Source organism: Trichomonas vaginalis, chromosome IV (genome assembly GCF_026262505.1).
Source record: "Trichomonas vaginalis G3 chromosome IV, whole genome shotgun sequence".
Classification (NCBI taxonomy): Eukaryota; Parabasalia; order Trichomonadida; family Trichomonadidae; genus Trichomonas; species Trichomonas vaginalis.
In genome coordinates this window covers 6952798-6977879 of record NC_067206.1, presented here as the reverse complement: position 1 = coordinate 6977879, position 25082 = coordinate 6952798, and the positions used below count along the sequence as shown (strand labels likewise).

Sequence of the window (25082 nt, the reverse complement as noted above, 5' to 3'; positions counted from 1 at the left end):
TATTTTTGTCTTTCCAGTACTCCGCTCTAATGGTCCCAGATGTGTTGGCTTCGACTCTCTCAAGTTCTTAGATGGTATAACATCTTCAACGCCCTCCTTCATATCTTACTTTATAAGTGTCATCGTTTGTGTTATAGCCAAGTATTTCAATAACCACTCCTCGCTTTGCTTCGTCAATGATTTCAGCAAGTTTGCCATTACTACTTTCGACTAATTTATGACGAGGGTAAAACGCTATGGAGTCGTCAGCAGCTTTTATAAGATATCCATTACCTTGCGTAGAGTCTACGATATAATAATTTCGACTTAACCTTAAACGTTTCTTTTGTCAACGGTTTTGTCGTCAAGAACTACACGAACTTTTTGTACCAGGAATGAGGGTAAATTGTGTTGAATTTCTGATATTTTGTGTTTGACTTCGTTTCTTTTGTATATACTTTTCTTCTTGTTGTTGTGTCAATTGAATTTGGTGTATGTCCTGTTGTAGAATGTGTTGAGGAATTATATACTTCGAGAAAATGTTTCATTGTTTCTTCGGTAAAGTCTCGCTCTTGGTTTAAATCTCTGAGCGTTCTTATGAAGCGGTTAATGATACCGAGTATGTTATGGTTATGGTCTTCAGTAGTGTAGTGAGTTATGTTATGCTTCATGAGAAAATCTGTGATTTCATTGCTGAGGTATGCACTGTCTTGGTCTGATGTTAAAGTACTTGGGCTATGTTCTGCTACAAACTTTTGTAAAACTCTTAACACTTCACGAGTTCCTTTATTCCTCATTATATACGCAAAAGCTTTGCGAGTGTTAACATTAATGAAGATGAGGAATGGTTTATGTCCTCCTTTTCTGCTTTGAATGAGAGTGTCAAATTGGTATGCGTCAGGAGTGTTGGAGTAAATTGGTAAAAAGTAGTCGTAAGGGTTTATTTTTGTTTGATGTACAACATTTTTGTCAAAGAACTTTTTAACTTCAGCTCTGTTAGTAAATCCCCAACTTTTTGCTGCTTCATTGAACTTCTTAAATGACCTCCATGGATGTTGTTCGAATACTTCTTTCAAGCTCATTTATGTAAAGTTAAAGATTTTATTCTAGGCTCAAGCGCGTTCATTGAACGCGGTACCATGCGAATACAGTCACAAATGGTGGCATATAATCTGCACCCGAGCCTGTTGGATTTGTTGTGAAAGTATGGACATGATTTCCTCCTGGTTCAGTTGGTCGAAAAGTCTTTTTTGCTGAATTGTTATAGTCTGGAGATAAAACGTCATGGCCAGCTTCATATTCTGAGTTGTATAATGGGTGGTCTCTTAATGAGTGGCTATGGTCGCCAGAAAAGTTTGTCGTTCCTGTATGAGTGTGCGGTGGAAGGTTTGCTTCTTTAATTTTCTTCGAACCTCCTGTTTGCTTTGAATATCTAGCACAGTATAAGAATTTATCTACAATCTGCTTCCACGTACCAAAACCTAAAACTGTTGATGGATTTGTTGAGTTTATTGACGTATAAATAGAGCCTATAGGATATAATGTTTGAAGTATTTCTGTCTTTAATGTTTGAAGCTCTGTTTTGTCTGCTTTCTTATCTAACATTGTTGGTAGTTCATATGCTTCAAAGTTTCTGGCATGATCTTCGATATTCCTGCAACTGTTATCTAAATTGTTAAGAGTATCTTTTACGCTTGTACTTGGATTTTCTAATGGTGCACTTGAACCAAGGGTATAGTTCAATATTATGTCGTCTGCTCTAACAGTAGTGAAGGATTTATGTGTATGGTTCTTGTCAGCTTTATTATCATATAAATCTTGAGCAGTGAATTTAACATTATTTTCATCGTCCATGACATAAACATTTTTACAGCTAATTTCTTTCTTCGTTGTTATGTTTTCATTCGATGTTAAACCTTGTGGAAAGTTAGGAGGTTTATAATATAATGCATTCCCACCAGTTCCGCCAACCGTTCCTTCAATACTTTCTATAGCAACAGTTGAGAAGGAGTTATGTGTATGTTTTTATCTGCTTTTTTATCTAACATTGCTGGTAGTTCATGTGTTTCAAAGTTTCTGACATGACCTTCAATGTTCATACATTTGTTATTTAAGGAGTTTAGTGTATCTTTTACGCTTGTACTTGGATTTTCTAATGGTGCACTTGAACCAAGGGTATAGTTCAATATTATGTCGTCTGCTCTAACAGTAGTGAAGGATTTATGTGTATGGTTCTTGTCGCTTTACTGTCTAATGTAGCTTGAAGTTCATTTATATCGGAGATGTTGTGTTTATGAGATTTCAAAACTTTGTTCATTGCTTCAGTTCAACTTTGTCAGCTTTACTTTTAATAGCATCTTCAAACGTTATTTTTGACTTAACTCTCAAAGTAAATCTTGGTTCAACTAATACACCTTTAACAGAGAAAGTAGAGGCATAAATTTCATCGTTATAACTAAATGCTTCTGGTGCTTTACCCGTGTCATACTGTACAGTACAGCTTATGTCATAACCTTTAGCACGAATGTATTTATATCTTCTTTCATTAACATCTTCCGTCTTCACTTCATCACTTCGTGTTAAATATCCATGGTAGTCCGTTATAATCTGTTCGTCTGAAGTTATATAATGAACGTGGTTCTTGACTTTATCACTCAGAGCTAAAAGCTCATTTTTGTCTGCTTTTTCGGCTAATTTCTCATTAACATCATTCACTTCTAATTCAACTCTTCCGCCAGAACTCTTATTATCATTAATCTTTTTCATTAATTCGGTAATTACGTCATAAAGACTATATTCTGTTTTCGGTTTTGTAAATAATGAGTCAAAATTTCTTTTCATCATTACATCGCTGACATTAATGATATCACCAATTCCTTTTTCATTTATTCTCTTCATTAATTCTGCAATAATGACGAATATATAATCTGTTAATTTATTCTCTTCATCGAGGGTTATAGAATGTTTTGAAATTGAATCATTAACTCCTCTAAATAAATCAATAACTTCAGGATACACGTTTTTAATGTCTCGAATAACCCGACCAGTATCCTGTTGTTCATGTTCTTCGTTCCCGTCGTTACGTGGTTTTATATCTCTAACCATCATCAACGCAGCCATAACCGGAGGGTTTGTTGCTATCTGTTCGAAAATCCGTCCGTTATGTACGGTATATCTAAATAATTTCTTTGTGTTTGTTAAAACATTTGAAACAAGTCTTTTAAAACCATCTACAAAATTTCCTGTTTCACCTAATGTTCTTGCAGCATTTACAAGCTCACCCATTCCCGCTTTTGACCCCAAAAACGTCCATATTGCATTTATTTCACTCTGTATAGTTGTCCATTCAGCGAAACTAACACCCGCATTCGCTAAGCTGAAAATGAAATTCAGTGGATCGAACTTAATTCCACCTTCTTTTTCAATTTCAACGAACTCACTAACATGAGATTTTAAGTATTCTTTCGTTAAAATTGTTTTCCCCGATGTTATGTCATTAACGAAACTATCACCGTCAAAAGTTAACGAATTCAATTTCGTCGTTGATGCTTTTATTTCATACACCGCTTTATTGATAGTTTTTGGCTCACCTTCTTTAGAAGCATATGAAACATTAATGAATGAATTATATGTATTCGTGAATGAATTAAAATCAATGATTTTCATTAATGACGCCTTTAATGATTCATTTACTGTCGAATCCCTTAAAGTAATTAATGAACTGTCATTTATGAAAGGTACACTGCAAACCGTCGAGTTTGGATCAAATGCTGTAGTTGGTGCAGGAATATTAATGATATAAGTCATTAAATCATTAAGTGACGTAAATAATGTTGTCGTTTTTGATTTAATTTCTTTAGCATCTGTTATATATGGTAATTTTATTTCTGTAGTTTCTGAATTAAAGATATTCGCTAAAATGTTTTGTAAACTGTTTTGAACAGCTGTGTAAACCGTTGAATCCGGAACTCTTACGATTTCACCGTCCTTAATAAAAGGCATTGCACATGGTGTAGTGCTTGGGTCAAATCTTTCGGGATTATAATTCAACATATATTCTAACGCTTCATATACAGACTTATATACTGTTGTGTCGTTCTTCATGACAACTTCACCATTTACAATGAATGGCATAGTACATGGAGTTAAAATAGGGTCAAACTTTTCATAGTCCTTCCATGTTATGTATTTCTCGGTATTTCCATCACTGATAACAATATATTTGTCAGTAAGTGTGAGAGAGTATTGACCAAAATATAAACGTTTAGCTCTGTCAGCTTCATACGCATATGCAGCTATACTCATATTTTAATGAGAATAAAATGTTGTTCTATTTGCAAAGTACAGACCCAAACGAATACGGGACAGTAAAGCTACAAACAAACTTAGGTCTACAGAATGAGGCGCTTGCATTCAGAATGGTTGACTTCAATACTATCGCTTCATTCGTTATAACAGATGAAACAGATTTCATGGAGCTTGAAATAGATGGAAAGAAGCACGAAATAAGATTTCACAATAATGTAGAATATAAGATGGAAACATTAGCTGGAGTGTTAAATGCTCTCATAAATACTACAATAAACAAGGATAACGAAGAAAACTTAATGAATGTTAAACTTATTGCAGGAGTTTTGAAGTTCAGTTATGCGAAGGAGTTTAAGATACCAAGAATGAGTCATAGAGTACAACTTCTTTTGGGAGCATACCATATGACATTTCCTTTGAAAAGTGTTGACAAAACGATTGAGATGAAATCTGTTCCATACGTATGTTATGGTAATTGTTTGTACATTGAGTCAAAAATAGCTAATGTCACAGGTATTTCAGGAGTTAATAGTAAAGGTTCAGTAGAATATAAATCCTTCTGTTATGCAGTCAATTCAATGTTCATTCCAAACGTTCCTGTCATAGCAACTCATTTAGGTAAATGGGTTCGCATTAGTCCTCATAATTTGAAAGACATGCAATTCAGACTTGTTGACTTTCAAGGAGAGCCTGTAGAACTGAAGGCACCAGTGCGAATGACTGTTGAAGTTGACTTTTTAGAAAATATTAAATGCAACAGCTTACAAGAGAACTCAGAGCTAAAAATATAAAGTATGAATGTTATGTATTAGGTCATGAACTTTGGTTGTTGCTGTTTGATGAAACAAATGAGTTAGTTATGTCAGTCAAGAGAACAGAAAAATATTGTGTTAGTGAAAACTGCACCAAGTCAATAAGATTAGGTTTGCATTATGAAGATGAGTTCGATACTGTTGAAGAAGTTTTGGATAGATACTATAAGTTGCTTTAATTTACTAAAACATATTTCAAACAAAGCTTATAGTCAGTAGATAGTTTTGTATACTCGTTCGAATATTTATACTTAAACTCAACTCCTGTAGTTCCTGGTGTTTCAATGATGCGGATGTTACCTATTTTCATGAATATTGGCGTTTGACCACAGCATTCGATTTCAGGGTCGAGATAGTCAATGACACATTGCTTTCCTGTTATTCGTGATATAACATTTTCAAGGTCCTCCTTTGTTAGAATTATTTGGTTCTTACTTATAAGATTTATCAAAAGCTTCTTATCGTCTTTGAGTAAAATTGTTTGGTATAACTGAAGAAGGTAATGGTCTACGTTATCTGAAGGATTTGTTTGAACATTTATGTAAGGGTTGTCGTTGGCTTCTCTTGAAAGAATTTGGTCCAGTGGTGGATACTCTAACTTAACATCTGATGTAGCGTTAGCGTTTGAAGCTGTTTAAATTCACGGATTTCAGCTCTGGTTCTTTTTCTTTCAAACACTCCGAACTATAGTTCTTTATGACAATATTGTTTGTCGTTCGTGAGTCAACATTTGATGTTGGTTCAATTGGAACATTAACGGCACCAGCTAAGATGGATTTGCTTCTCATTTCATATAGAATAAAAACCTTTTATATGTATGAAATGAACAATATACTCGACAAGGGTTTGAATGTAAAGCTAACGAATGAAAATATTGTTGAATTCACTGAGACAGGAGCTGTGTATAAAGATGTAGAACTACTGAACAAAAGAGCAAAGGGAAGAAGCAGGAATATGAACAAAGGGTGGAAGCCTATAAAAATTTATGTCAATGATGGCTCAGGAGGTTCAAACATAAAGTATGCAGAAAGTTATAGAGTTTATGCTCTCAAAGGTGAAAAGCCTTCATTTAAGAACAGCTATTCTAACGCATATCCTCAAAAGCTAACGGATGGGGAAGTGAATGATATGAATGACAGCAAAAATATTAACAGAAATGGCGACAGAGATGCATGGAATTTGTTTACCATCAGTCAATTGAAGGTTAAACTTTAAAACAATGTTGGTCGTTCCCATGGAATATTTTTGACTTTAATGGTATTAGTCATGATATGAATCTCAAGGTATGAACGAGGAGAGATGAGAGACTTATATGCTTCCCAAATTTCTTCAAAAGGTAATGTTATACCTGACTGTTTCCAAATGAGTTCAATATCATAGCGTGAGAAACCTTGAAAGATAACGAAGTCAGTTATGAGACGTTTTATGTTTAAAGCAAGAAAACGCCATGTTTGCATAAGTATTGCTACAGTTAAGTGGTAATGTCTGACTTTAGTTATGATGTTAGCTAATGGTGAGTCAGGCTTTGACACTAAACCTTTACCAGCGAAATCATCACAAACTAATAAAGTGTTTGAAGGATACTTTTTGAAGGGGTATTTTGAAAGTTTTGATAGAATGTAGTTTGTCAGTCGTTTCATATCGTAAACTCCTGAGTATTGACGTAAGTGGTGTTTGTCAATAATTCTTTCCATCTCCTCAGAAGTCTTTTGCATTCCTGATTGTATAAATTCAACGATGGCATAATATTTCCTCTTACGTCGAATGTAACGTTGAAGAAATTCAATGAGTTCACTGTCTGGAACTTTAACGACAGAGGCTTGAACTTTTGACATAAATGTTTTCGCTGTTGAGTCCATAGAGTCTGAAGTTGCTGATATAATGATTTGGTCATAGTAAGAGTCGTTTCCTAAACGTTCTGTTATGAGTATATGACGAATGAGGTTGAATGTCTTTCCTGACCCCATCTTTCCACAATAGAAATACACACCATTTGAACAGAACTCATAATCTTTGCTGAAAGGAAGAATGAGAGAAGAGTTAAGTTTATCTGTGGTTTCATTCATGTCTTCATCTACGTCATGTATTAAATGCTTCATTTTATCTCCATTAAAAATGCAAGTCAGAAATATTCAGAACATAGCACCGAGTCTAACTGACAAGAGTATAAAGATATACTATGAACACGTTATGATGAAACCTACCAAAATTCAAGAAAGTCAGTATACTTATGAATATCCAAGACACTGGGTAGAGTATGTAGGAGGTGAGAAAGCTATTGAAATCAGACAGGTTCGAAGTATTCCAGCAGGAAGGACAATATTATTGAAGAACTTTAATGTTTTGAGGTATAATGATGAAACAAAGAAGCAAGATAGTTTTCCTGTTGCTGTGTATGTGAACCTAGACACAGGAGATGACATGAAAGTTTTTAACACAAAGCTTCAAACGGTAGTGAAAGAACAACTTATAGCAGAAGGACACCCATTACCTTCAGAAGTTACCATAGCATATAATTTTGAAACAAACTCAATAGATTTTAAAGTCATCTCTGCAAAGAAGTCAGGTTTTACATTTAATGAAGCAGATGTATATTCGAATGAAAACTTCAAAGCTATTGCATGGTTAGATAATGACGATTGCTTTAAGAAAATATTTAAATACAGTGACTCAACGATGTCAATAGATGACCTTCGTGGAATGTTACCATCGACGTTTACAGTAGAAGGTTCAGCAGGATTGCTTACAAGTTTTTCAATTGGTGGCATTTGGTCTCGTGAGAACATTGTTATAAAATCCAGTATAAGTGAATTTGCTGAAAAATCTATATTATGTCTTTCAAACTATATGTATTCGCCGCCGAAGCATTATAGTATAACAAACTTTGTCAGTAAGTTTAACATAAGACTTGTCGAACCTTCTTCAATGAAAGATGTTGTGCTACCTAAAGATGGAAAGGATGGACTCATTATTGAGATGATTTTAATAGCATATTAAATGAGCTTGTTCTTGAAGGTCATTCATGATGAAATAACTGTTGTAGAAGATGTTAGCAATTGTTCAGACATTTTATTGAGAATAGATGAGATAAGAAAGAAGTTAGATAGACCGCAAAGCGATGAGGGCGAAGCCCGTGAGAATGTTTATGTTTCATTGACTTTCTCCAGTAACGAGAACTTTTATGAGATAATATTGAAGAGAGATGATTTTAATATGGGGTAAATGGTAGCTTGGGCAGCTTTAGGCGCAATGGGAACAAAAGCATTAGCATTTGGAGCAAAAGCACTTGGAGCTTATGACGCAGTAAATAAAATGAGTGGAGGAAGGGTTTCAAAGACATTAGATGCAAATAAAGGAAAGATTGGAGGCTGGGTTGCAAAGAAGTTAAGATTAAATAAAATAGGGCTCATAAATAAAGCATCCAATTTGGTTGCGACTGAGTCAGAAAATGCTTTAGGAAAGGACGATGAGTTTGCAAAACACGCAAAAGACTTTAATGACCAGATGAAAGGTGAAACAATGCATTTAAATAGAGTCGATGGAACTAAAGAAAATGTTTCTTCTCCACCAGTAGTTCTTCCGTATGGTCCCTATGGAATGTATGGAAACCCTTACGAAAGACCATTTGACCCATTGACTGGTGGAAGTAACTGGTATCATTACGGCCGAAGAAGAAAGACAGTCAAGTTGGAGACAGACGTGAAGAAAGCAACTAAAAAGAAACCAAGGAAGAGAGTTATAAAGCAATGAATTCAACAGGGTGAAAAAAGAGGTGAGATCTCACCACTTCACCTAAATTTATTTTTGTGCTATGTTTTCATACGTGTGAGGGTAGTAATATCATTTATTTTTAAGTTTATTTTTTATTTTATTTTTATATAAATGACGAAAACTATTGAGATAACAAACTACAACGGTCATGAGTTCAAGAATTTGTTCTTCGTTCCTCGTGAAAATACATTCTATCAGATACGAGGGAGAAAGGGTAAAGTTAGTTTGAGCGTTTATGAAGGAATGAAGAATGGAAAGTTTATACAAGCATACGATACAAACGGTAAGCGTGTTTCATTAGCTTTGTCAAAACTTACTAACATTTATTTTGACAGTGACTTTGACTCTGACGATTGGAGCGACAGCAGCGATACTGAAGAATATGAACTATTGTGTGAAGCACAGCAATGGGAAGAGTTGCAATACTTTTGTGTAATGCATGAAAAATAGCGTGACTTCATTTTTGATAGTTTACAAATGTAAAGTGTTGCATCCTTAAAAACTTGGAAATATATACATTCATGAATTATCTTGTATATTAATTGAAAATCCATAAAACCCTAACAATATTTTTTCTTAAAAAAAAACTATAAAAATATAAATAAAATTAATCGTTAAATAAAAATATTTGATATTAGAATTTTATTGGAAAAATAAAAAACTTAATATTTTAAAGAAATACTTAAATACTTGAATGTTTTAACTTTTACATTATCATATATTGGAAACGGTTTGAGGGTTATCAATTTAAAAAAAATTGTGAGTTTTTTAGATTTTTGGCAATGTTAAACGGTTAATTTTTTCTCAAAAAAAATTATTTCGAATTTCCGAAATTTTTGACATTTTGGCTGAGAACTATGGTCTGCGAGGTACATAGATAGAATCAGTACCTCGCAGACTATAGTTCTCTATATGGCGCCGAAAATTTTTGGTGAAATGTCGTCGCATTTCACCAAAAATTTTTCGGCGCCATAGGAAGAATTGGAGGGTGTGAGATACTATTACATGCTATAGTACTCACACCCTCCAATTCTTAGCCAAAATGGCTAAAAATTGGGTGCAATTTTTTACATTGCACCCCAATTTTTTAGCCATTTTGGCTGAGAACTATGGTCTGCGAGGTACATAGATAGAATCAGTACCTCGCAGACTATAGTTCTCTATATGGCGCCGAAAATTTTTGGTGAAATGTCGTCGCATTTTCACCAAAAATTTTTCGGCGCCATAGGAAGAATTGGAGGGTGTGAGATACTATTACATGCTATAGTACTCACACCCTCCAACTCCCAATCAAAATCGCATAAAATTTGCTACTTATCTTCAGATTACCTCCCATTATAAAATATATCATTGCTATCTCATCGTCCTATACTTCCACTCTATTGTATTTAAAAATATAAAATTTTTTGATAATATATTTTTATATCTTGAATTTTCAAACAATATATTCACAGATAATATATATGGGAAATCTATCTCAACCTAGCCTTAAAGTACCAAACTCCTGCTTGCATTCTCACTCACAAATATTAAACATCCATCTCCAAAAAACTAAATTCTTCACAATTTTTTAAAATTGAGAACATAAAAAACGTATGCATTCAATAATTTAAGATACTAACAAATATTACAAACTTCAAAATATCAGATATTAACGTTTTTCAATTAAAAAAATATCATTTTGCTTTTCAATTCGAACATAAATCTTAAATATTTTTAATTAATATCTGATTTACAGCATTATTATCCATTTATAAATCTGACAAATAAATGACAAAACCATCAGAAATAGTGTCACTTTTTGTCAAAAGTGAAGTCACGCTATTTTTCATGCACAACAATAATTTCGATTTCGGAAATTAAATTTCCAATTTTTTTGTCGATTTCAAAAAAAAGGTAGTGGGGCTTCCAGGCACTTCGTGCCCTCTAGCCCCGAAGATGTTTAGTATAAATGAAGTTTTTATTCGGAAAATTGTTAGTCTTCTGGTGTGAATTAGGAGGACTCTTCTTGGATAGAGTTTTGTATTTCCTCCTCCTCTTCTTCTTCCTCCATTGCTTCTGGGAAGAAGCCTTCTTCTGGGTCGAAAACATTATATAATGTGTAATTGAATGACACATTATATCTTTCTTTGAGTTCGCTCCTGACAAAGAACTTAGTTCCAGGAATACAGAAGACTTCTGTGCGTTGGAAAAGCTGATGTCCTGGAACGAATTTGGCAATTAGAGACTTCTTTTTTCCGAATTGTTCAGGAGTTTTCATGACGACAGTAACAACATCTCCATCTGCGAGGTCTTGTTGTTGTTCGGAAAGGTAAAGAGCAATGATATGAATGGTTTGCTGCGTTGAATTCGAGAAAGTCGAATTTCAAATTGTGTTGTCGTATAACATTCAAACCATTTTGTACAGTTGTCTCCGAACTCGTCAACGTATTCATCTTCGTCATATCCGTAACTAAAGACTTGGAATTCGGCAATTCTCTTGTCGAATGACCGTTGGATGTTACGAGGAAGATTTTGACGAACTTGGTATAAAGTTCTCAACATTATAAGCTTAGTAAATGTTGGAAAATACTGAACTAAGACATCGCTAAGCTCAATTGGACTTGGAATTGTCTTAGTAAGTTCAATTGAACTAGCAATTGCTTTGTTCAGAACTTCACAGAACTGAGTATTGTATGTAGCGTCTGGTTGTGTGTTTTCTTCGGCGTCTTTGAGATATTTAGAGCAAATTTGTTGAAGAATTTCTCTTAATTCGCTGTTAGACTTTTTGGTGGTTATTCTAACCGCTGTGCCGGTTCTTGGAGGTTGTGGGGCTTTGGCTTTGGTTAGCGGTTGAGAATTGTTAATGTTTGAATTGTGGTTAACAGCATTGGCTTCCATTAGATAAAAAATGAACTGACCAAAAAAAGACAGATATTTAAATATTTGAAATAAACGGTTTTTGTCAACGGTAACCCCTCTATTTTTTTAGTTTATTTAATAGTTACCGTTGGCAAACCGTTCCATCTCAAATATTGAATGAACTATAAACGTTTTTTGTTTTCTATATATACTTTTTTGTCCAACGGTAAAACTTTTTACACAACGGTTTTTGAGAGTCGTCGCTGTTGACTTTTTTGTAGAGCACTCAAAATAGTATAACTTTGTCCGGACAAGTAAGGGTCTATCGTCGCTACAGGAAAAGTTACAGGCGTTCCAAGGAAGTATACTTTGAGAAGCCTTTTCTCCTTATAGAATGAGATAGGACGGTTATTTTACAAAACTGACAACACTTTGACGAGTAGTTTTTTGTGCTGAACAAAAAGTGTCATATAAACATCTGTCAAAAACCGTTTTTTACTTCACTTAAAATGCCACGTAAGCTACGTAAGAATATACGTAAGAGGAAGGGAGCATTGAAACATCCAATAGTAAAACTAACACCACAACAACAGTTGCAACAACAAATTATGAATGACCCCACTATGTTGCAACAAATGTCAAGCAACCCTATGCTTTTAAACCGAGTTATTGGTGCACAGAGTGGAGGTTTAAGAGCGGCACTTTTAGCGAAAATGGCAGGCTATGGTGGAGCTGCAGACGGAACAGCTTATAACCCTCAAAGTCAAATGAATTTGAGTTCACTCAAAAATCAAATAACAGATGTCAAAAAAGTCAAACATAGACATACAGAAACAAATAAGTGAAAACGAAAAGAAACTAGAATATGACAGACACACAAAGAAACTCAATGAGTTAAACGTAGAGAAAAAGAAGAAAGAAGAACAACTGAAAGAACTAAGTACAGAGGAATATGCGAAAAAAGTGTCAGAAAAAGCAGCAGAAGTAGCAAAAATGGAACAAGATGTTATAAATTTGAAAAACCATACTACTCAATATAAAGTACTGAAAGATGAAGAAATAAAACAAAAAGCCCTGAAGACATATATGGATAGCGATGAGTATAAAAAAGAAGTTGAAGCAAATGTAAAGGCAGAAAAACTTTTACAGTTGCAAAACCAAACCGTACAGTATGAAAACTTAGCACAAGAAAGTAAAAATAACGACGCAGCCATGCAAAAGGCAATGAAAAGCGCAGAATATATAAAAGCTAATAATGACTGGTTAGATGCCCAAGCCAACGCCAAAGCAGCCCAACTTATAGGGTCAATAAGGACAAAAATACAAGCGGATGAAGACAGTTCAAATGAAGCTTTAATGAATGCTGACTTTAAGAACGCCTTCGAAGCTCTTCATAGTAAGGTGAAACTAGTGAACGACTTCTCATCTGGAAAGAAACTGAAGTCTGAAGGTTTCGACAACGAGTTAAGAGAAGTAGCACAAAATATGACGAAAATAACAGATGCAGCAACGAGACAGGCAGTTCAAAGTGCCTATGACGCCGTTAGAGCAACTGTTGTGGAAAGTCAAGAAAAAGAGTTACAACAGACCAAAACAGACCTAGTAAATGCTTTCTTAAAAACGAAAAGTCAGGTAGGACATTATGCTGCAGATGGAACATATGTGCCAGCTGGTGGAACTTATATACCACCAAACCCTCCAAGAGAAGCACCTGCACCAGGACTACCTAAAACATTTACATCGTCACATGGACACAGACACAGGCATGCACCAAAACCAACAGTTCAAACACTGCACCACAACCAACAGTTCAAAATCCAGCACCACAACCAACAGTTCAAAACACTGCACCACAACCAACAGTTCAAAACACTGCACAGCAACAACCACAAACAGAGCAAGGACATAAAGAAGTAGAGAACAAGGAAACCAAGAATTCTTTAAAAATGCTTAAGGAAGACTATGGTTACCCAGATACTCTTGACTTTAGTGACAGATATAAAGAAGCTATTAGAAAGTTCAAGGAAGGAATACTGACCCGAACCTATTTAGCTTTATGGTTCAGCACCAAATGGGATATAATTCAAACCTGGAAAATACAGCTCGCTAAGGGATATGATTTAATAGCATATCATCCAAATGACATGGATGAATTTACTCCGAGAATATTTGGTGTCAGAGATAAATGATAATTCAACTATCTTCATGAAACGCGTAAAAAATAGAGACGGAACGAAAAAAGAAAGGTTTATGAGTCCGGATGACTTAGATAGGGAACTTTTTAAAAAACGGTCTCGGAATATATGAAATGCCAGCAGATGAGGTACAAGAACTCCACAGGAAGAAGTTCAGATACAACCAGACATGGAAGAAATAGTTCAGCAACAACAGCTAGAAGAGCCAGAAGGAAACGAACAAGTCCCTCCTTTGGAAACTAACTTCACAGAACTAGATGAAGATTTGGAACAGCCGAAAAATCTTGACCCTCAACAAGTGTATGCGGGGAATATGGATCTTTCCAAGAGTCTAAGAAAAAATTCAGCTGACATAGTAGAAGAATATCGAAAAATGTTCGCCGACATACAAAAGACTCCAACATCAAGATGAAATATTCAGCATAGAATGGAAGTACTGAAAGAAAATGTACGCAAATACAACAATCCTTTTTTACTTACGACCATATAACGTTCAATCTTGGCTGAACTCGGTGAAAATAAAAGGTTAAATTTCAACAAAACATATAGAAATGAAACATTGTTTAAAGTTCATTCAGAACCTAACCAATATGGAAACAAACCTACTTTTGTTTCTGCAGACTATGGAACTACAATGAGATGGGGTCATAAAGCTAATCCGGATAGGTGGTTCATAAACTTACAACCTCAATTCCAAGAAAGTTGTAGACGCAATGGAAGTGAATGATGAACCAGATATAGCTGGTATTTTCAGCGCGGCTTTAATGCCATTGAAAGATATTGAAACATGCAGATATTTTTGGACCAGTATGAAATGAACATGGCTGATGGAATATAACACCTGACGTTCTAGAACATTTATCTCAAAAGAACTACACAGAACCATAGAGATGGTATATTTGGTGAAGAGTTTAGAAAGAAAGTTAGGGAGATAGAAGGAAGAGAACCTATTGTACATGACCTTGCAAACGAAAGTTTACAAAATGTCATAAAACTTACTTTGCAGACAATGAAACTGAGAAGGGATGAATATTTAAGAAAACTCAAATGGACAGTACCAAATGAAATGTTAGTATTGAAAAACATGTTCCTTGACAAAAATAAAACCAACTACAGAAATAAATGACGCAAGACTGAAACATTGGTAAAAAGCTTTCCCATTCACAAAAGATATTATTGGTAACATGGAAAGAAAACCAGAATGGCTACAAAAACATATATTTGGAAACGAGCTTATTCCATATGGACAAGCTATATTTGAAGAGCTTGAACCGGAAACTCAGGAAAGAGTCATGCAAACAATACGCGAAGACTCAAATACAAACTATGACAAAATCTTTCTAGGATATAGGTTACCTGAGATGGGCGACCAGAGCCCAAAGGCAAAAAGGACATGGAAAATTTACAACATACTAGGTGAACATGAGGCAAAGATGCAACAACTTGAAGCAGAGGGCAAGTTACCAAAAGCGACACCAAAGAAGAAGAGAAGAGGTAGAACAAAGTGAAAGTAGTGAGAAGTAACTTCATCTAGTGAAAGTAGTGGCAATGAAGGAAAAAGAAGAGTTAAAAACTCAGTCAGGAAGAAAGTAAAGCTTGGTACGAGTGGGTTCTATTATGACACATAATTCAACTATTCTATATTTTTACCCATATGAAATGTACGCCGCTCAGAATATAACGCCAACAGTTTTGGATGCCATGAACGGAAATGTTTCCGAATGGTATAACGAATGCGACAGCCATTAGAAGGTCAGAAATAGTTCCTGGAACTTACGAATATACAACTGCTGTTTCTTATGGAAACGTAGGTGAGTTTGGAGAAGGTTCTTCAACAACAGTAGATATTGCTTGCGACATGTTTCATATTATTTCTATTGACAACTCATTCTTATACGTGGAACAAGACATTGAAATAAAACCTTCTGCCAAGTTGTCTGACAAGAAAGGTTGCAATGGAATTTTCTATGTCGGATACCAATATGCTCCAGAAGTTTTCATGGGATATAAGATATATTCTAACTCTGACTTAGTTCAAACAGTAACATGGGCAAAACTATGAATGGTTCGCTTTGAGAAACTCAGTACAACCACAAGCTAGAGAACAAACAGACCAGTATGCAAATATGAGAAAATAAGAAGACTTGACCCTAACGTTCCAGGAGTTTATGTTAACCTTTCTGGTTCAGATGGAACTGCTGCCACTAAAGTAAAACTGAAACTTAGAGTTCCTTTGTCATCTTTCCTCATCTTCAGGTTTTTAAGATACTTGCCAAACTGGGCAGGAAAAATTTCTATTGAACTTACTCCAAGCAAAAATAACTTAGTCATTGCACCAACACAAGACCCCATTCAGCAATTACTGTAGCTGGAACTGGTGGAGCCAAGTTCTGTGACTTTTGCAAAGACAAAGTTGACTTAGACTTTGGTTTCTCAAACTTCAACAATGAAGTAAACTATTATTTCAATGCTGCTGGAACTGCTTGGGACCCAGTTAAGTTTACATGCGAAAAGTTTGAATGCAAGAATAGAAAGCAGACTTGCAGTCTATATGTTGGACCCAGATATTTCAAATGCTTTAGCTGCCAAATATATTGCAGTTCCACTTATGTTCCCTATACACCAAATATCTGTCAAAGACTTTGCAGGTGAAGTTGGAAACCAAAGTGCTGACCAGGTGCAAGAACAGATATTGCTTTAACAACTGCAATGAAACATGCAGATACTATGTTTGTACTGTTCAGACGAACTATAAATGACTATTCTTGTTTCTACAACCCCGGTATTAAATATCATATAAACATAGATGGCAAATATTATCCAAGAGAAGAATATTCTACAGTTGAAGATATGAGGTCATACAACTTGACATTAGATGCTATGAACTTTAACAACAACTTCACAACAACCATTAACCCTGAAATGCAAAGTTCTATTATGCCATATGTGAAAGTATGGACTCATACAGGAGGTCAAAAAACTCAATATACAAATGGAGACCGTTCAAACTTTTGGCTTGGCATTCCATTTGCTGACTCAGAAGACTTTATGGGTGGTATTTCAACTGTTGGTACTGTACAAATACAATATACTGGTGACAGAGACGGTCCAGATGAACTGAGAGCAAAGAAGTTTACAAAACCAATAGCACTTTTCACGGAAGATGCTCTTTTGAAGATTCGTTCGATGAAACCTGCTGGGGCTCCTCAGATTGGCATAACGACAGCTTCCATCGAGCAGATTTTGGCAGCAGGTCAGTAAGTTGTTCTTGAACTGACTTCTCTCCGTCAAATATTGACAGTACGCCAGTTTTGACATAATATTGTATTATAAACTTTCCTTTAGAAATATCTGTAAGTTTTGAAGTTATATTTTTGTCTGCTTCAAGAACTTTCACCATTTCAGTTATACCAACTTTCTTTGCTTTATGGAAATATTTTGGTTCAGCAAATATTGCTATTCTATAACATTTACCATTGTTTGTATAAAGAACTATTCTGTCAATGTATTTGTATTGTTTGTGTGTGTAAACTTTGTTCTGCTTCAATTCGAAGAGATACTCGAATACGTCCATCTTTTTATTCTAAGTAAAATGTCATTTCCGAAAAATAGAAGCGTGAGTGTTTCAAAAGGTTTAATGGCGGTGGCAGATGTGAAGTTAAATTCACCAACTCAAACAAACAGTCAAAGTGTTGTTGTCAATGTCAAAGACAGAGATGTTGAAGTGGGGAAACCATACGAAGACGAAGATGGTATAACAATTGTTCCTGTAAAAGAACAACCAACATATCCTGAAGTTAGCAGAGACTTAAGTTCTGTTGCAGATATTCGAAACGACTACCAACAACTGAAAGACAAACTTCAAACTCAGGAGAAGATTTGTCAGGCTTTAAGTATAATGTTAAACTTGGTCGAACACAACCCTGTAAAAGTGAACTCATATGTCATTGCACCTCATGAAGTCTTGAAAGAACTATTGAAACTTTTGACAGAGGCAGACGATATAAACATCAAAGAAATAGAACCCGACATTAGTTGCTGTGGTGTTTCATATAATGTCATTGACAAGATATACGTTATGAAAGGAGGTGAAACGTTGAACTTAAAGTATAGTTTCCCAGACGTCATAAAAATATTTGACGACCACAACATTTCATTAAAATTTATTTGCTAAGTAAATGGCAGAAGATATAATGGTTTATACTATTACGACTAAAAACCCTGAGTCATATAATTCTATAACAACAAACTTACAAAGTCCTCAAGGACGGTATTGTAAACTAACTTTAAACACAATGACGACTAAAGCCTGTTTTGCTCTTTTGACACCAGAAGACTTTATTGTTGTGAATGGTAAAAAATACTCCTTTGAAGATACTTACTCAGATATACCACCAACAGGTTTTGTTGACTTATTTAATACTTTAAGGACGGGTGTAACATGTGCTGCAACTAGAGCAGGTTTCATTATGTTTGGATGTCCGACTGAGTTTACTATAAACAATATGAGCTATAATACAAAACTTATATCTGGTTTTTACTACCAACAGTTTCCTATAACAGGAAAAGGTGTCATACAAGGTTTGTCTGTTCCGTTGACTTTAAGCACACCTATTTTATATATTGTTTCAAACTTAGGTTCAAAGTGTTATTCGAATGTCGACAGAAACTATTATGACCAAAAGATACTTATGCGTATAAATAACACATTCTCTGCTGGTTTGCCTATTGTTCATTCGAATGCAGAATTTTCAACCTTAGTGAACTCAAACACTTTGGCAAGTATAACGTTGACATTAGTTGACGCAAACTTTGTTCCTGTAAAACTTTTATGTCCTATGTATTTGTCAATGACGGCAGAAAGTTTCGAATTGGAAGATGCAACTGGTGAAAGTATTGTATTACAAGAACAACTTCAACAACAAATAGCTCAAGAACAACAAATGCAACAAATGCAACAACAAAGTCAAGAATAAAAAAAAATATTTTTTTTTATTTTTATAAAAATGTACAGAATAGATGTTTCAGATTTTTATGACTTCCAAGCATTCAGAAATATGTGTCCATTTCGAGGGAAGCAAGCATTCATGAAATTTGGTCATTTTTCAGCAAAAATATATTTTAGGGTAGATGGTTAGATCTAACCTCATTTCTACCCTCTTTTCTACCCCAGTTATTTTATAAGCGTTTTACATGGTAAACGTTATTTTTACATTATGACACGAAGTGAAGGTTGACACTTCGTCAAAAAAATCCCTGAAATCATATCTTACATACAAAAAAATACAAAAAAATGACACTTTTTCATTAGATAACTGTTATTTTTTGACGAAGTGAAGGTTGACACTTCGTCAAAAAAATCCCTGAAATCATATCTTACATACAAAAAAATACAAAAAAATGACACTTTTTCATTAGATAACTGTTATTTTTTGACGAAGTGAAGGTTGACACTTCGTCAAAAAAATCCCTGAAATCATATCTTTTATACAAAATAAATAAAATAAAACTAACTTTATTTTTTATTTCGGGAAAATTCATGAAAATTCAAGAGGTGAAAAAGAGGTGAAAAAACAGGTGAGATCTCACCTCTTCACCTAAACATTATTTTTGGGTCCTTTACACTCATTACGAAGAAGTCTTGACAAACAAAGGGTAAACAAAGGGTAAATTAAGACTAAAAACTTAACGTTTAAAAAGTGACATTTTTATGAGCTCCGAGTCACCGAGAAAACTTGGTCAGATGTTAGCAGCTTACTTCCCTGAGGAGGATGGAAGCGTTACATACGTAAGGTTCAAAAACAACGAACCTGGAATTGCGTACAAAATTCGCAATTACATGACCATGGAAGAGTACGAAAGGTTCCTACAAGAGAAACCAGCTCTAAACAACTCAGAAAAGAAAGAATAAAAAGTTTAACTCGTAATTGTTTATTTTTTTACTTGTATGGGCAAGCTGCAAGAATGAAGTCGACTATCTCAGTCTTTGTTTTGACGAGCTGGACGGCTCTTGCGAGTACGTCTGTTTTGCGGTCTCCAGCTGGTGTCTGACCTTCGTAATTGCGCATGTTCTTGAGAGCTCCAACTGTAAATGATTGTAGGATGAAGAGTCTCTCAGACTGCTTGAGGTAGTCGTCACGGTCACGAACTGAATCTGTGGTACGAGTCGAATCGGTCGATTTGAGGGAAGAGACTGAAAGCCTGTCGTCTTCCATAGGGGCTGTGGCATAATCTTTGCGTAAACGGTTCAGACCTTCTTCGAACTCTTGGTCTCTCTTCGATTTGGATTGAGATTGGAATTGCTGGGGTGGAGCTTGCTGGAACATCCAAGGGTTGGGGAAGTAAGGCATAGGCTGAGGAGGAGGGTAGTTCGGGAAGCCTTGTGGTGGGTAGTAACCTTGAGGTGGAAATTGGTAGTAACCTTGAGATGGAAATTGGTAGTAATTTGGTGGAGGTACTTGCTGGAACTGAGGTTGCTGAGGAGACTGTTGTGGTTCTGCAGCTTTCGGTTCTTCTGGCTTTGGAAGGCATTCAGGAAGAGGAACGTCAGTCATCCGTTTGTGTCCTGTCGGAAGGAAAAATTTTTCCTGTCGGAAGGAAGAACTTTTTCTGTCGGAAGGAAGAACTTTTTCTGTTGGAAGGAAAAACTTTTTCTGAAGTTCGACCAAAAAGTTCTCAATTTTCGAAAATTTGAATGGTTTACGGACGGACAACTGGAAGAGTTCTTCCTGTCGGAAGGAAAAATTTTTCCCTTTGTCCGGAAAATTTTTTCCAGTTGTCGGGAAAATATTTTCCTGTCGGATGGAAGGACTCGGAATACCAGAAGGATTTGACGAGGCAATTTACCTAATTGAAATTAACGACTGCGTAAAAGACTACTTGCGCAGGGTCATGAAGCCCAAGGTCAAGTTCACCACTATTTCTGGAAGGTCTACACTTCAGCTCGAGACTTCGACTGGAATTCCAATTCAAATACCAGACGGGACAGCCTACGATGGCATAAAGGACGCCAAAAGAGAAGCTCTTGTTAAGTTCCTAAACAAACGTCCTTGGATAAAAATACCAAACAAGGAGAACCCCCTACCCCATATGAAATTGGCAATTCAGTCTCTCCTTCACTTCTCGGGTCAGCCGTTCTACATAACCTGTGAAGGCGACATCCAACCAGTACTGTAAACCTTAACGTTTAGAGTAAAAACATTTTTTTCATTTTTTGAATGAAGCAAGTTAAATTCGTCCCACACCAATCTGAATGGACCGATGAAGAGTTTCAAGCCATCGTTGAAGACGTTGAGAACGACATAGACGGCGAACTTGAAGGAGCTCAAATCACAATTGCAACCAAAATTGCAGAGGTCAAGGAACAGATAGCTCCACTTAAAGCTACCAAAGCTACTCTTGACCTCATGGATAGTTACCGTTTAGATGTCAAGAGTGGAATAAGACAATTAAAATTAAAACTTCTAAACTACGAAGCTATACTCCAAAAGTTAGCAGAAATGAGAAGACTTTACCAGAGCTACTTACATGTAAGGGACTTACCTTCAAGCAGTCCGACCAAAGATGAATTTGTTGACATTGTCCCAATTTTGTCCGAAAGTCAGCTCAGATGTTTCGAACTGCTCCCAACATATCCGGAATATGAACGTTTGCCTGAACTCTTCCGCAATCTCAAAAAACGTTTTTTGATTCTCATGTTCCAAACTTTTATCGGAAGAGACAACAAACGTTCAGAAGAAGAACAAGATATTATTTTAAACTTGTTGTATGACATAACTGTCATAACAAGCTTTTTGAAGTAAAACCGCCATTCTCAAACCACTTCATTTTTTCGATGTCCGAACAAGCACCGAAGCCAAACTCAATGGCAGATGTCCTTTCAAGGTTGCCAGACAAGCGCCCAGTTCAAATTCAAATTGCCCAATTGAAAGCTCATCTGACAAACACTATTAAGACTCTCCAAAGTAGTCTTATGGAAGAGATAACCAATCTCAAAGCCAATGTCCTCATGAACCAAGCTTCCAATGAGAAAGTCCTGAACAATTTCACGGAAACCTTGCGCAATTACGAGAGAGAGAACCGAGACCTTGCCAGACTCATCTACCGTTTCTTCGAAGAGATAGACGCCATCTGGAAGGTACTCGGAAAGGACAGAACATGCAACACCGTACTTCGTGAACACAGAATTGCCGAAGGTATTATCAAAGAAGAGGAAGAAGAGGAAGAAGAAGAAGAGAAACACGAAGAAAAGGAAGTTTGGGCAACCCTTGTTGTCGATGACGCTTACGAAATTTCCCAACCCTACCCATACCAAATCCGCAACAAGGCGACAGGCAAGGTTCTTACCCCAGTCCTCAACAACTTGGGACACTTGAACCTTAACCTTCGGAATTACGGTTCAGTTTCCATGGGAAGGCTTGTCGGTATGCAATGGGTTCCAAATCCAGACAAGAAGTCGAGGGTCAGACACATTGACGGTGACAAGCTCAACAACCGTAAGGAGAACCTCGAGTGGTTCTAAGAGTAAAAAAATTTTATTTTAGGGGGAAACCCCAAGTAAATTTAGGTGTTTAGTTGGATAAGTATGTTAAATTAAGGGTAATTTGCAAAATTAGTTCCCGACCTTTGAATTGGACTCTTTCGTTATCCCAGTTGCGTAGGAGGTCGTCCCAGAGGAGTTGGTAGAATTGCCAATCCAAGGACGATTTGTCCTCCGGCATTGAGGATGTACTGCTCGTAGAGTTTCATGACCTCTGCCTTGCACCAGACACCCTCTCCCTTGGAACGTAAGGCTTCTTCGAAGTGCTCGAATGCGATTGGCTGCGTGACCATCCGAAATGACACTTTTTGTCCGTTTGGTCAATGTTCGTGTCTCGTGCCATAGTCGACGAAAATACAGACAAACAGGTTATATATGAGTTTGAGACCAAGAATGGTGTAACTCGACCTGTCCGATTCAAAGACTCCGAGGGCGACCATGAAATTAAACGGAAATTAGCTAGGAAGGAATATAAAAATTTTTTATTTCATGCAATGTTTTATTTCTGTGCCGTCTTCAAGTATGCCCCAGTACTTACGCTTGGAGAGGACATGAACTTCGGTGAAAATTTTGTCCAATTTGAATTGACCCATCTTCTCACCGACTAAACCCATTTCAATGAGTTTGTTGTACCCTTCTTCGTTCGTCATGAGTGCGTCAATGTTCTCATAGTAAACCACAACTTTCGATTTGACTTCGGAGAAGAATTTGTTGTAGTTGTCAAGGACTGCCTTTGCGAACTGAGGGTAAGACCAATGTTCGACAATAGGTTTTAATGTGGTTACTAAGCCACTTTGACCTTGAGTGAATTCGTACTTCAAAACAAAAGGAGAAAACCTTTCAACAAAGTTGTCGACCTTCTCATAATGTTTACTCTTCATCTCTTGAGGTTTCTTAATGGAATATCCCCATGTCGAATTCATAAGCAATTTGAGTGTCATTGCAAGTTTGGGATTTGAAGCTTTCCTAATATCATACAGTTGTTGTATGACTTTTCCAACTGTATAGTTCCTTCCCGGGAACTCACCATCTTCGTTTGGAATTCCAGTCGGAATATATTGGACAAACCTCATGTATGCAGCGTTAAGGTCGACATAGTATATCTTTTCATCTGAGTCGAACTTGTCGCAACCAATTGGTCCAGTTTGTGGAAATTCAAGTGAGTCTCTTATCTTCTGAGAAACTTCTCCTGTTATCTCATAAACATCGTCGAAGCAACCTGTTTCATATAAAACCTTCTGACCTAACTCAGATGCTCTCCAATACAATTTGACGTCAATTGGATGTCTCAATGGAAGTTTGTTTATAGCATCTTGAAGTTCTTGCAACCTCATTGGAAGTTCTTCTGGTTCAGGTTGGTATCCGAACAATCCAACTCCTTGTGGAATTGTGTACTTCTTTTGTACTAGAACTTTGTCTGGAACAACTTTTGGTCTTGCTAACAGTGAAAAGTTTGTTTCGTCTTTTGGTACAAAAGTTTCTGTCAGCTTGTCATCTGGAATTGGTTCCAACAAACCTTTCTCGAAAAGAATGTTTACAGCTCTGACAATGTTGCACTTGCCTTTTCCGAACAATGGGTTTGTAAGACTTTCGTTCAACATGAAGTGGTTGTGGACAATTACAATCTTCAACCATGGTAAGTCTTTGTCAACAACATAGTCGTCATGTGAAGAACCTTTAGCTGTAGGTATGCTGACTCGGATATTGACATTTGCCAACGGTGCAATTTTTGCCAATTGACCTCTGAGAATGTACCTTGTCTTCACACATGACTCAAGATACTTCATCTTCTCTTCTGTAACAAGACCAGAGTTCCTGAGACATGTAAGAATGCAAGGTTCGTTGACAATTGTTTCAATTGAATTGTAAATTCCATACCTTGTCAAGTCAATGTCAGACTTATTTATGAAGGGGAAGTATCCAGCATGTTGTCTGACTGCTTGAGGGTTAGGTTGGTACCATTCGAACTTGACACTTGCAATTCCTTCAATTGCATTCAAAATGTCTGAGTCGGAGTCAACCATTTGTTCTCTCTTTGTAGTCTTGAAAGCGTCAAGAAGCATTGCAGCTGTTGTGACATTGCCATGTGCATAGTAAATGTGACCATCCAAATCTGTTATGGTCAATCTGAGATTGTATCCTTTCTTATTTCCATCTTGAATTGCAGCAAGTACTCCCATGAAGCCTTCTTTGTTCTTTCCTTCGTCAAAGTTTACTGTAAAGGTTCGACCAGATGTAATTTGACTTCTAACTTCACGGTACTTCTCATATGCATATCTTGTTCTTTCCATGGGAGCATGACCATCCTCTGCACTACCTTTTTTCCTTCTCAAAGGATGCAATTGTTCGTCATGTTTCCAGTAGAATCTGGCAAAGCCGTCGTGTCCTTCAACTTGAGGTTCACTAACATCGAAAGGCATGTCCATAAGACGTTCTTCTTCTAACCTCTCTAGTCTGTTTGGATAATTTGCACGTGCTGTTTCCAAATCCATTTCGTAGCGAAGACCAGACAATTTGTCATAGACTTTTATGGGTCTTCCCTTCCTATATTTAAAATTCTTCGAAACTCTCCAACCATATCTTTGCAACTCTGCTTTTATTCTAGCAGATTTTCTATCCATTCTATATGGGGGCATT

General features: G+C 36.2%; 16 protein-coding genes and 3 pseudogenes across 19 annotated transcripts, besides 4 other annotated features; 11 read left to right on the top strand and 8 right to left on the bottom strand.

Annotated features, from left to right (window-relative positions):
- Positions 1 to 9302: part of a mobile genetic element that runs on past the window's edge.
- TVAGG3_0044760 (integrase core domain containing protein family) lies at positions 514 to 1061 on the bottom strand (the record flags this gene model as incomplete). Its single annotated transcript, XM_051220851.1, has 1 exon — positions 514 to 1061. A coding segment is annotated over one exon (548 nt), but the record flags the coding sequence as incomplete, so codon positions are not given.
- On the bottom strand, positions 1102 to 2322 carry TVAGG3_0044750 (annotated as a pseudogene). Its single transcript has one exon. A coding segment is annotated over exon 1 (1221 nt).
- On the bottom strand, positions 2436 to 3264 carry TVAGG3_0044740 (uncharacterized protein; the record flags this gene model as incomplete). The annotated part of the gene is made up of 1 exon (XM_051220850.1): positions 2436 to 3264. A coding segment is annotated over one exon (829 nt), but the record flags the coding sequence as incomplete, so codon positions are not given.
- TVAGG3_0044730 (organellar and viral DNA polymerase type B) lies at positions 3480 to 4284 on the bottom strand (the record flags this gene model as incomplete). The annotated part of the gene is made up of 1 exon (XM_051220849.1): positions 3480 to 4284. A coding segment is annotated over one exon (805 nt), but the record flags the coding sequence as incomplete, so codon positions are not given.
- Positions 4302 to 5070, top strand: TVAGG3_0044720 (uncharacterized protein; the record flags this gene model as incomplete). The annotated part of the gene is made up of 1 exon (XM_051220848.1): positions 4302 to 5070. A coding segment is annotated over one exon (769 nt), but the record flags the coding sequence as incomplete, so codon positions are not given.
- Positions 6311 to 7165, bottom strand: TVAGG3_0044710 (protein of unknown function, DUF4106 family; the record flags this gene model as incomplete). Its single annotated transcript, XM_051220847.1, has 1 exon — positions 6311 to 7165. One exon carries the CDS (start codon positions 7163 to 7165, stop codon positions 6311 to 6313), a length of 855 nt encoding a protein of 284 aa, XP_051105833.1.
- Positions 7215 to 8096, top strand: TVAGG3_0044700 (uncharacterized protein; the record flags this gene model as incomplete). Its single annotated transcript, XM_051220846.1, has 1 exon — positions 7215 to 8096. One exon carries the CDS (start codon positions 7215 to 7217, stop codon positions 8094 to 8096), a length of 882 nt encoding a protein of 293 aa, XP_051105832.1.
- Positions 8322 to 8849, top strand: TVAGG3_0044690 (protein of unknown function, DUF4107 family; the record flags this gene model as incomplete). Its single annotated transcript, XM_001292995.1, has 1 exon — positions 8322 to 8849. The coding sequence occupies one exon, from the start codon at positions 8322 to 8324 to the stop codon at positions 8847 to 8849; it is 528 nt and encodes a 175-aa protein (XP_001292996.1).
- Positions 8850 to 9302: a terminal%2Cinverted (terminal inverted repeat of Maverick-1A transposon ID:TVAGG3_0044680).
- Positions 9303 to 10757: 1455 nt separating this feature from the next.
- Positions 10758 to 10836: a terminal%2Cinverted (terminal inverted repeat of Maverick-3 transposon ID:TVAGG3_0044510).
- Positions 10758 to 25082: part of a mobile genetic element that runs on past the window's edge.
- Positions 10864 to 11414, bottom strand: TVAGG3_0044670 (annotated as a pseudogene). The gene has a single exon. A coding segment is annotated over exon 1 (551 nt).
- TVAGG3_0044660 lies at positions 12221 to 13045 on the top strand (annotated as a pseudogene). The gene has a single exon. A coding segment is annotated over exon 1 (825 nt).
- On the top strand, positions 16757 to 17167 carry TVAGG3_0044650 (protein of unknown function, DUF4106 family; the record flags this gene model as incomplete). The annotated part of the gene is made up of 1 exon (XM_051220845.1): positions 16757 to 17167. One exon carries the CDS (start codon positions 16757 to 16759, stop codon positions 17165 to 17167), a length of 411 nt encoding a protein of 136 aa, XP_051105831.1.
- Positions 17544 to 18080, top strand: TVAGG3_0044640 (protein of unknown function, DUF4106 family; the record flags this gene model as incomplete). The annotated part of the gene is made up of 1 exon (XM_051220844.1): positions 17544 to 18080. One exon carries the CDS (start codon positions 17544 to 17546, stop codon positions 18078 to 18080), a length of 537 nt encoding a protein of 178 aa, XP_051105830.1.
- TVAGG3_0044630 (uncharacterized protein) lies at positions 18085 to 18882 on the top strand (the record flags this gene model as incomplete). The annotated part of the gene is made up of 1 exon (XM_051220843.1): positions 18085 to 18882. The coding sequence occupies one exon, from the start codon at positions 18085 to 18087 to the stop codon at positions 18880 to 18882; it is 798 nt and encodes a 265-aa protein (XP_051105829.1).
- TVAGG3_0044620 (uncharacterized protein) lies at positions 19617 to 19810 on the top strand (the record flags this gene model as incomplete). The annotated part of the gene is made up of 1 exon (XM_051220842.1): positions 19617 to 19810. A coding segment is annotated over one exon (194 nt), but the record flags the coding sequence as incomplete, so codon positions are not given.
- TVAGG3_0044610 (uncharacterized protein) lies at positions 19846 to 20460 on the bottom strand (the record flags this gene model as incomplete). The annotated part of the gene is made up of 1 exon (XM_051220841.1): positions 19846 to 20460. One exon carries the CDS (start codon positions 20458 to 20460, stop codon positions 19846 to 19848), a length of 615 nt encoding a protein of 204 aa, XP_051105827.1.
- TVAGG3_0044600 (uncharacterized protein) lies at positions 20810 to 21082 on the top strand (the record flags this gene model as incomplete). The annotated part of the gene is made up of 1 exon (XM_051220840.1): positions 20810 to 21082. A coding segment is annotated over one exon (273 nt), but the record flags the coding sequence as incomplete, so codon positions are not given.
- Positions 21124 to 21340, top strand: TVAGG3_0044590 (uncharacterized protein; the record flags this gene model as incomplete). Its single annotated transcript, XM_051220839.1, has 1 exon — positions 21124 to 21340. A coding segment is annotated over one exon (217 nt), but the record flags the coding sequence as incomplete, so codon positions are not given.
- TVAGG3_0044580 (HNH endonuclease family) lies at positions 21879 to 22427 on the top strand (the record flags this gene model as incomplete). The annotated part of the gene is made up of 1 exon (XM_051220838.1): positions 21879 to 22427. One exon carries the CDS (start codon positions 21879 to 21881, stop codon positions 22425 to 22427), a length of 549 nt encoding a protein of 182 aa, XP_051105824.1.
- Positions 24328 to 25066, bottom strand: TVAGG3_0044570 (uncharacterized protein; the record flags this gene model as incomplete). Its single annotated transcript, XM_051220837.1, has 1 exon — positions 24328 to 25066. A coding segment is annotated over one exon (739 nt), but the record flags the coding sequence as incomplete, so codon positions are not given.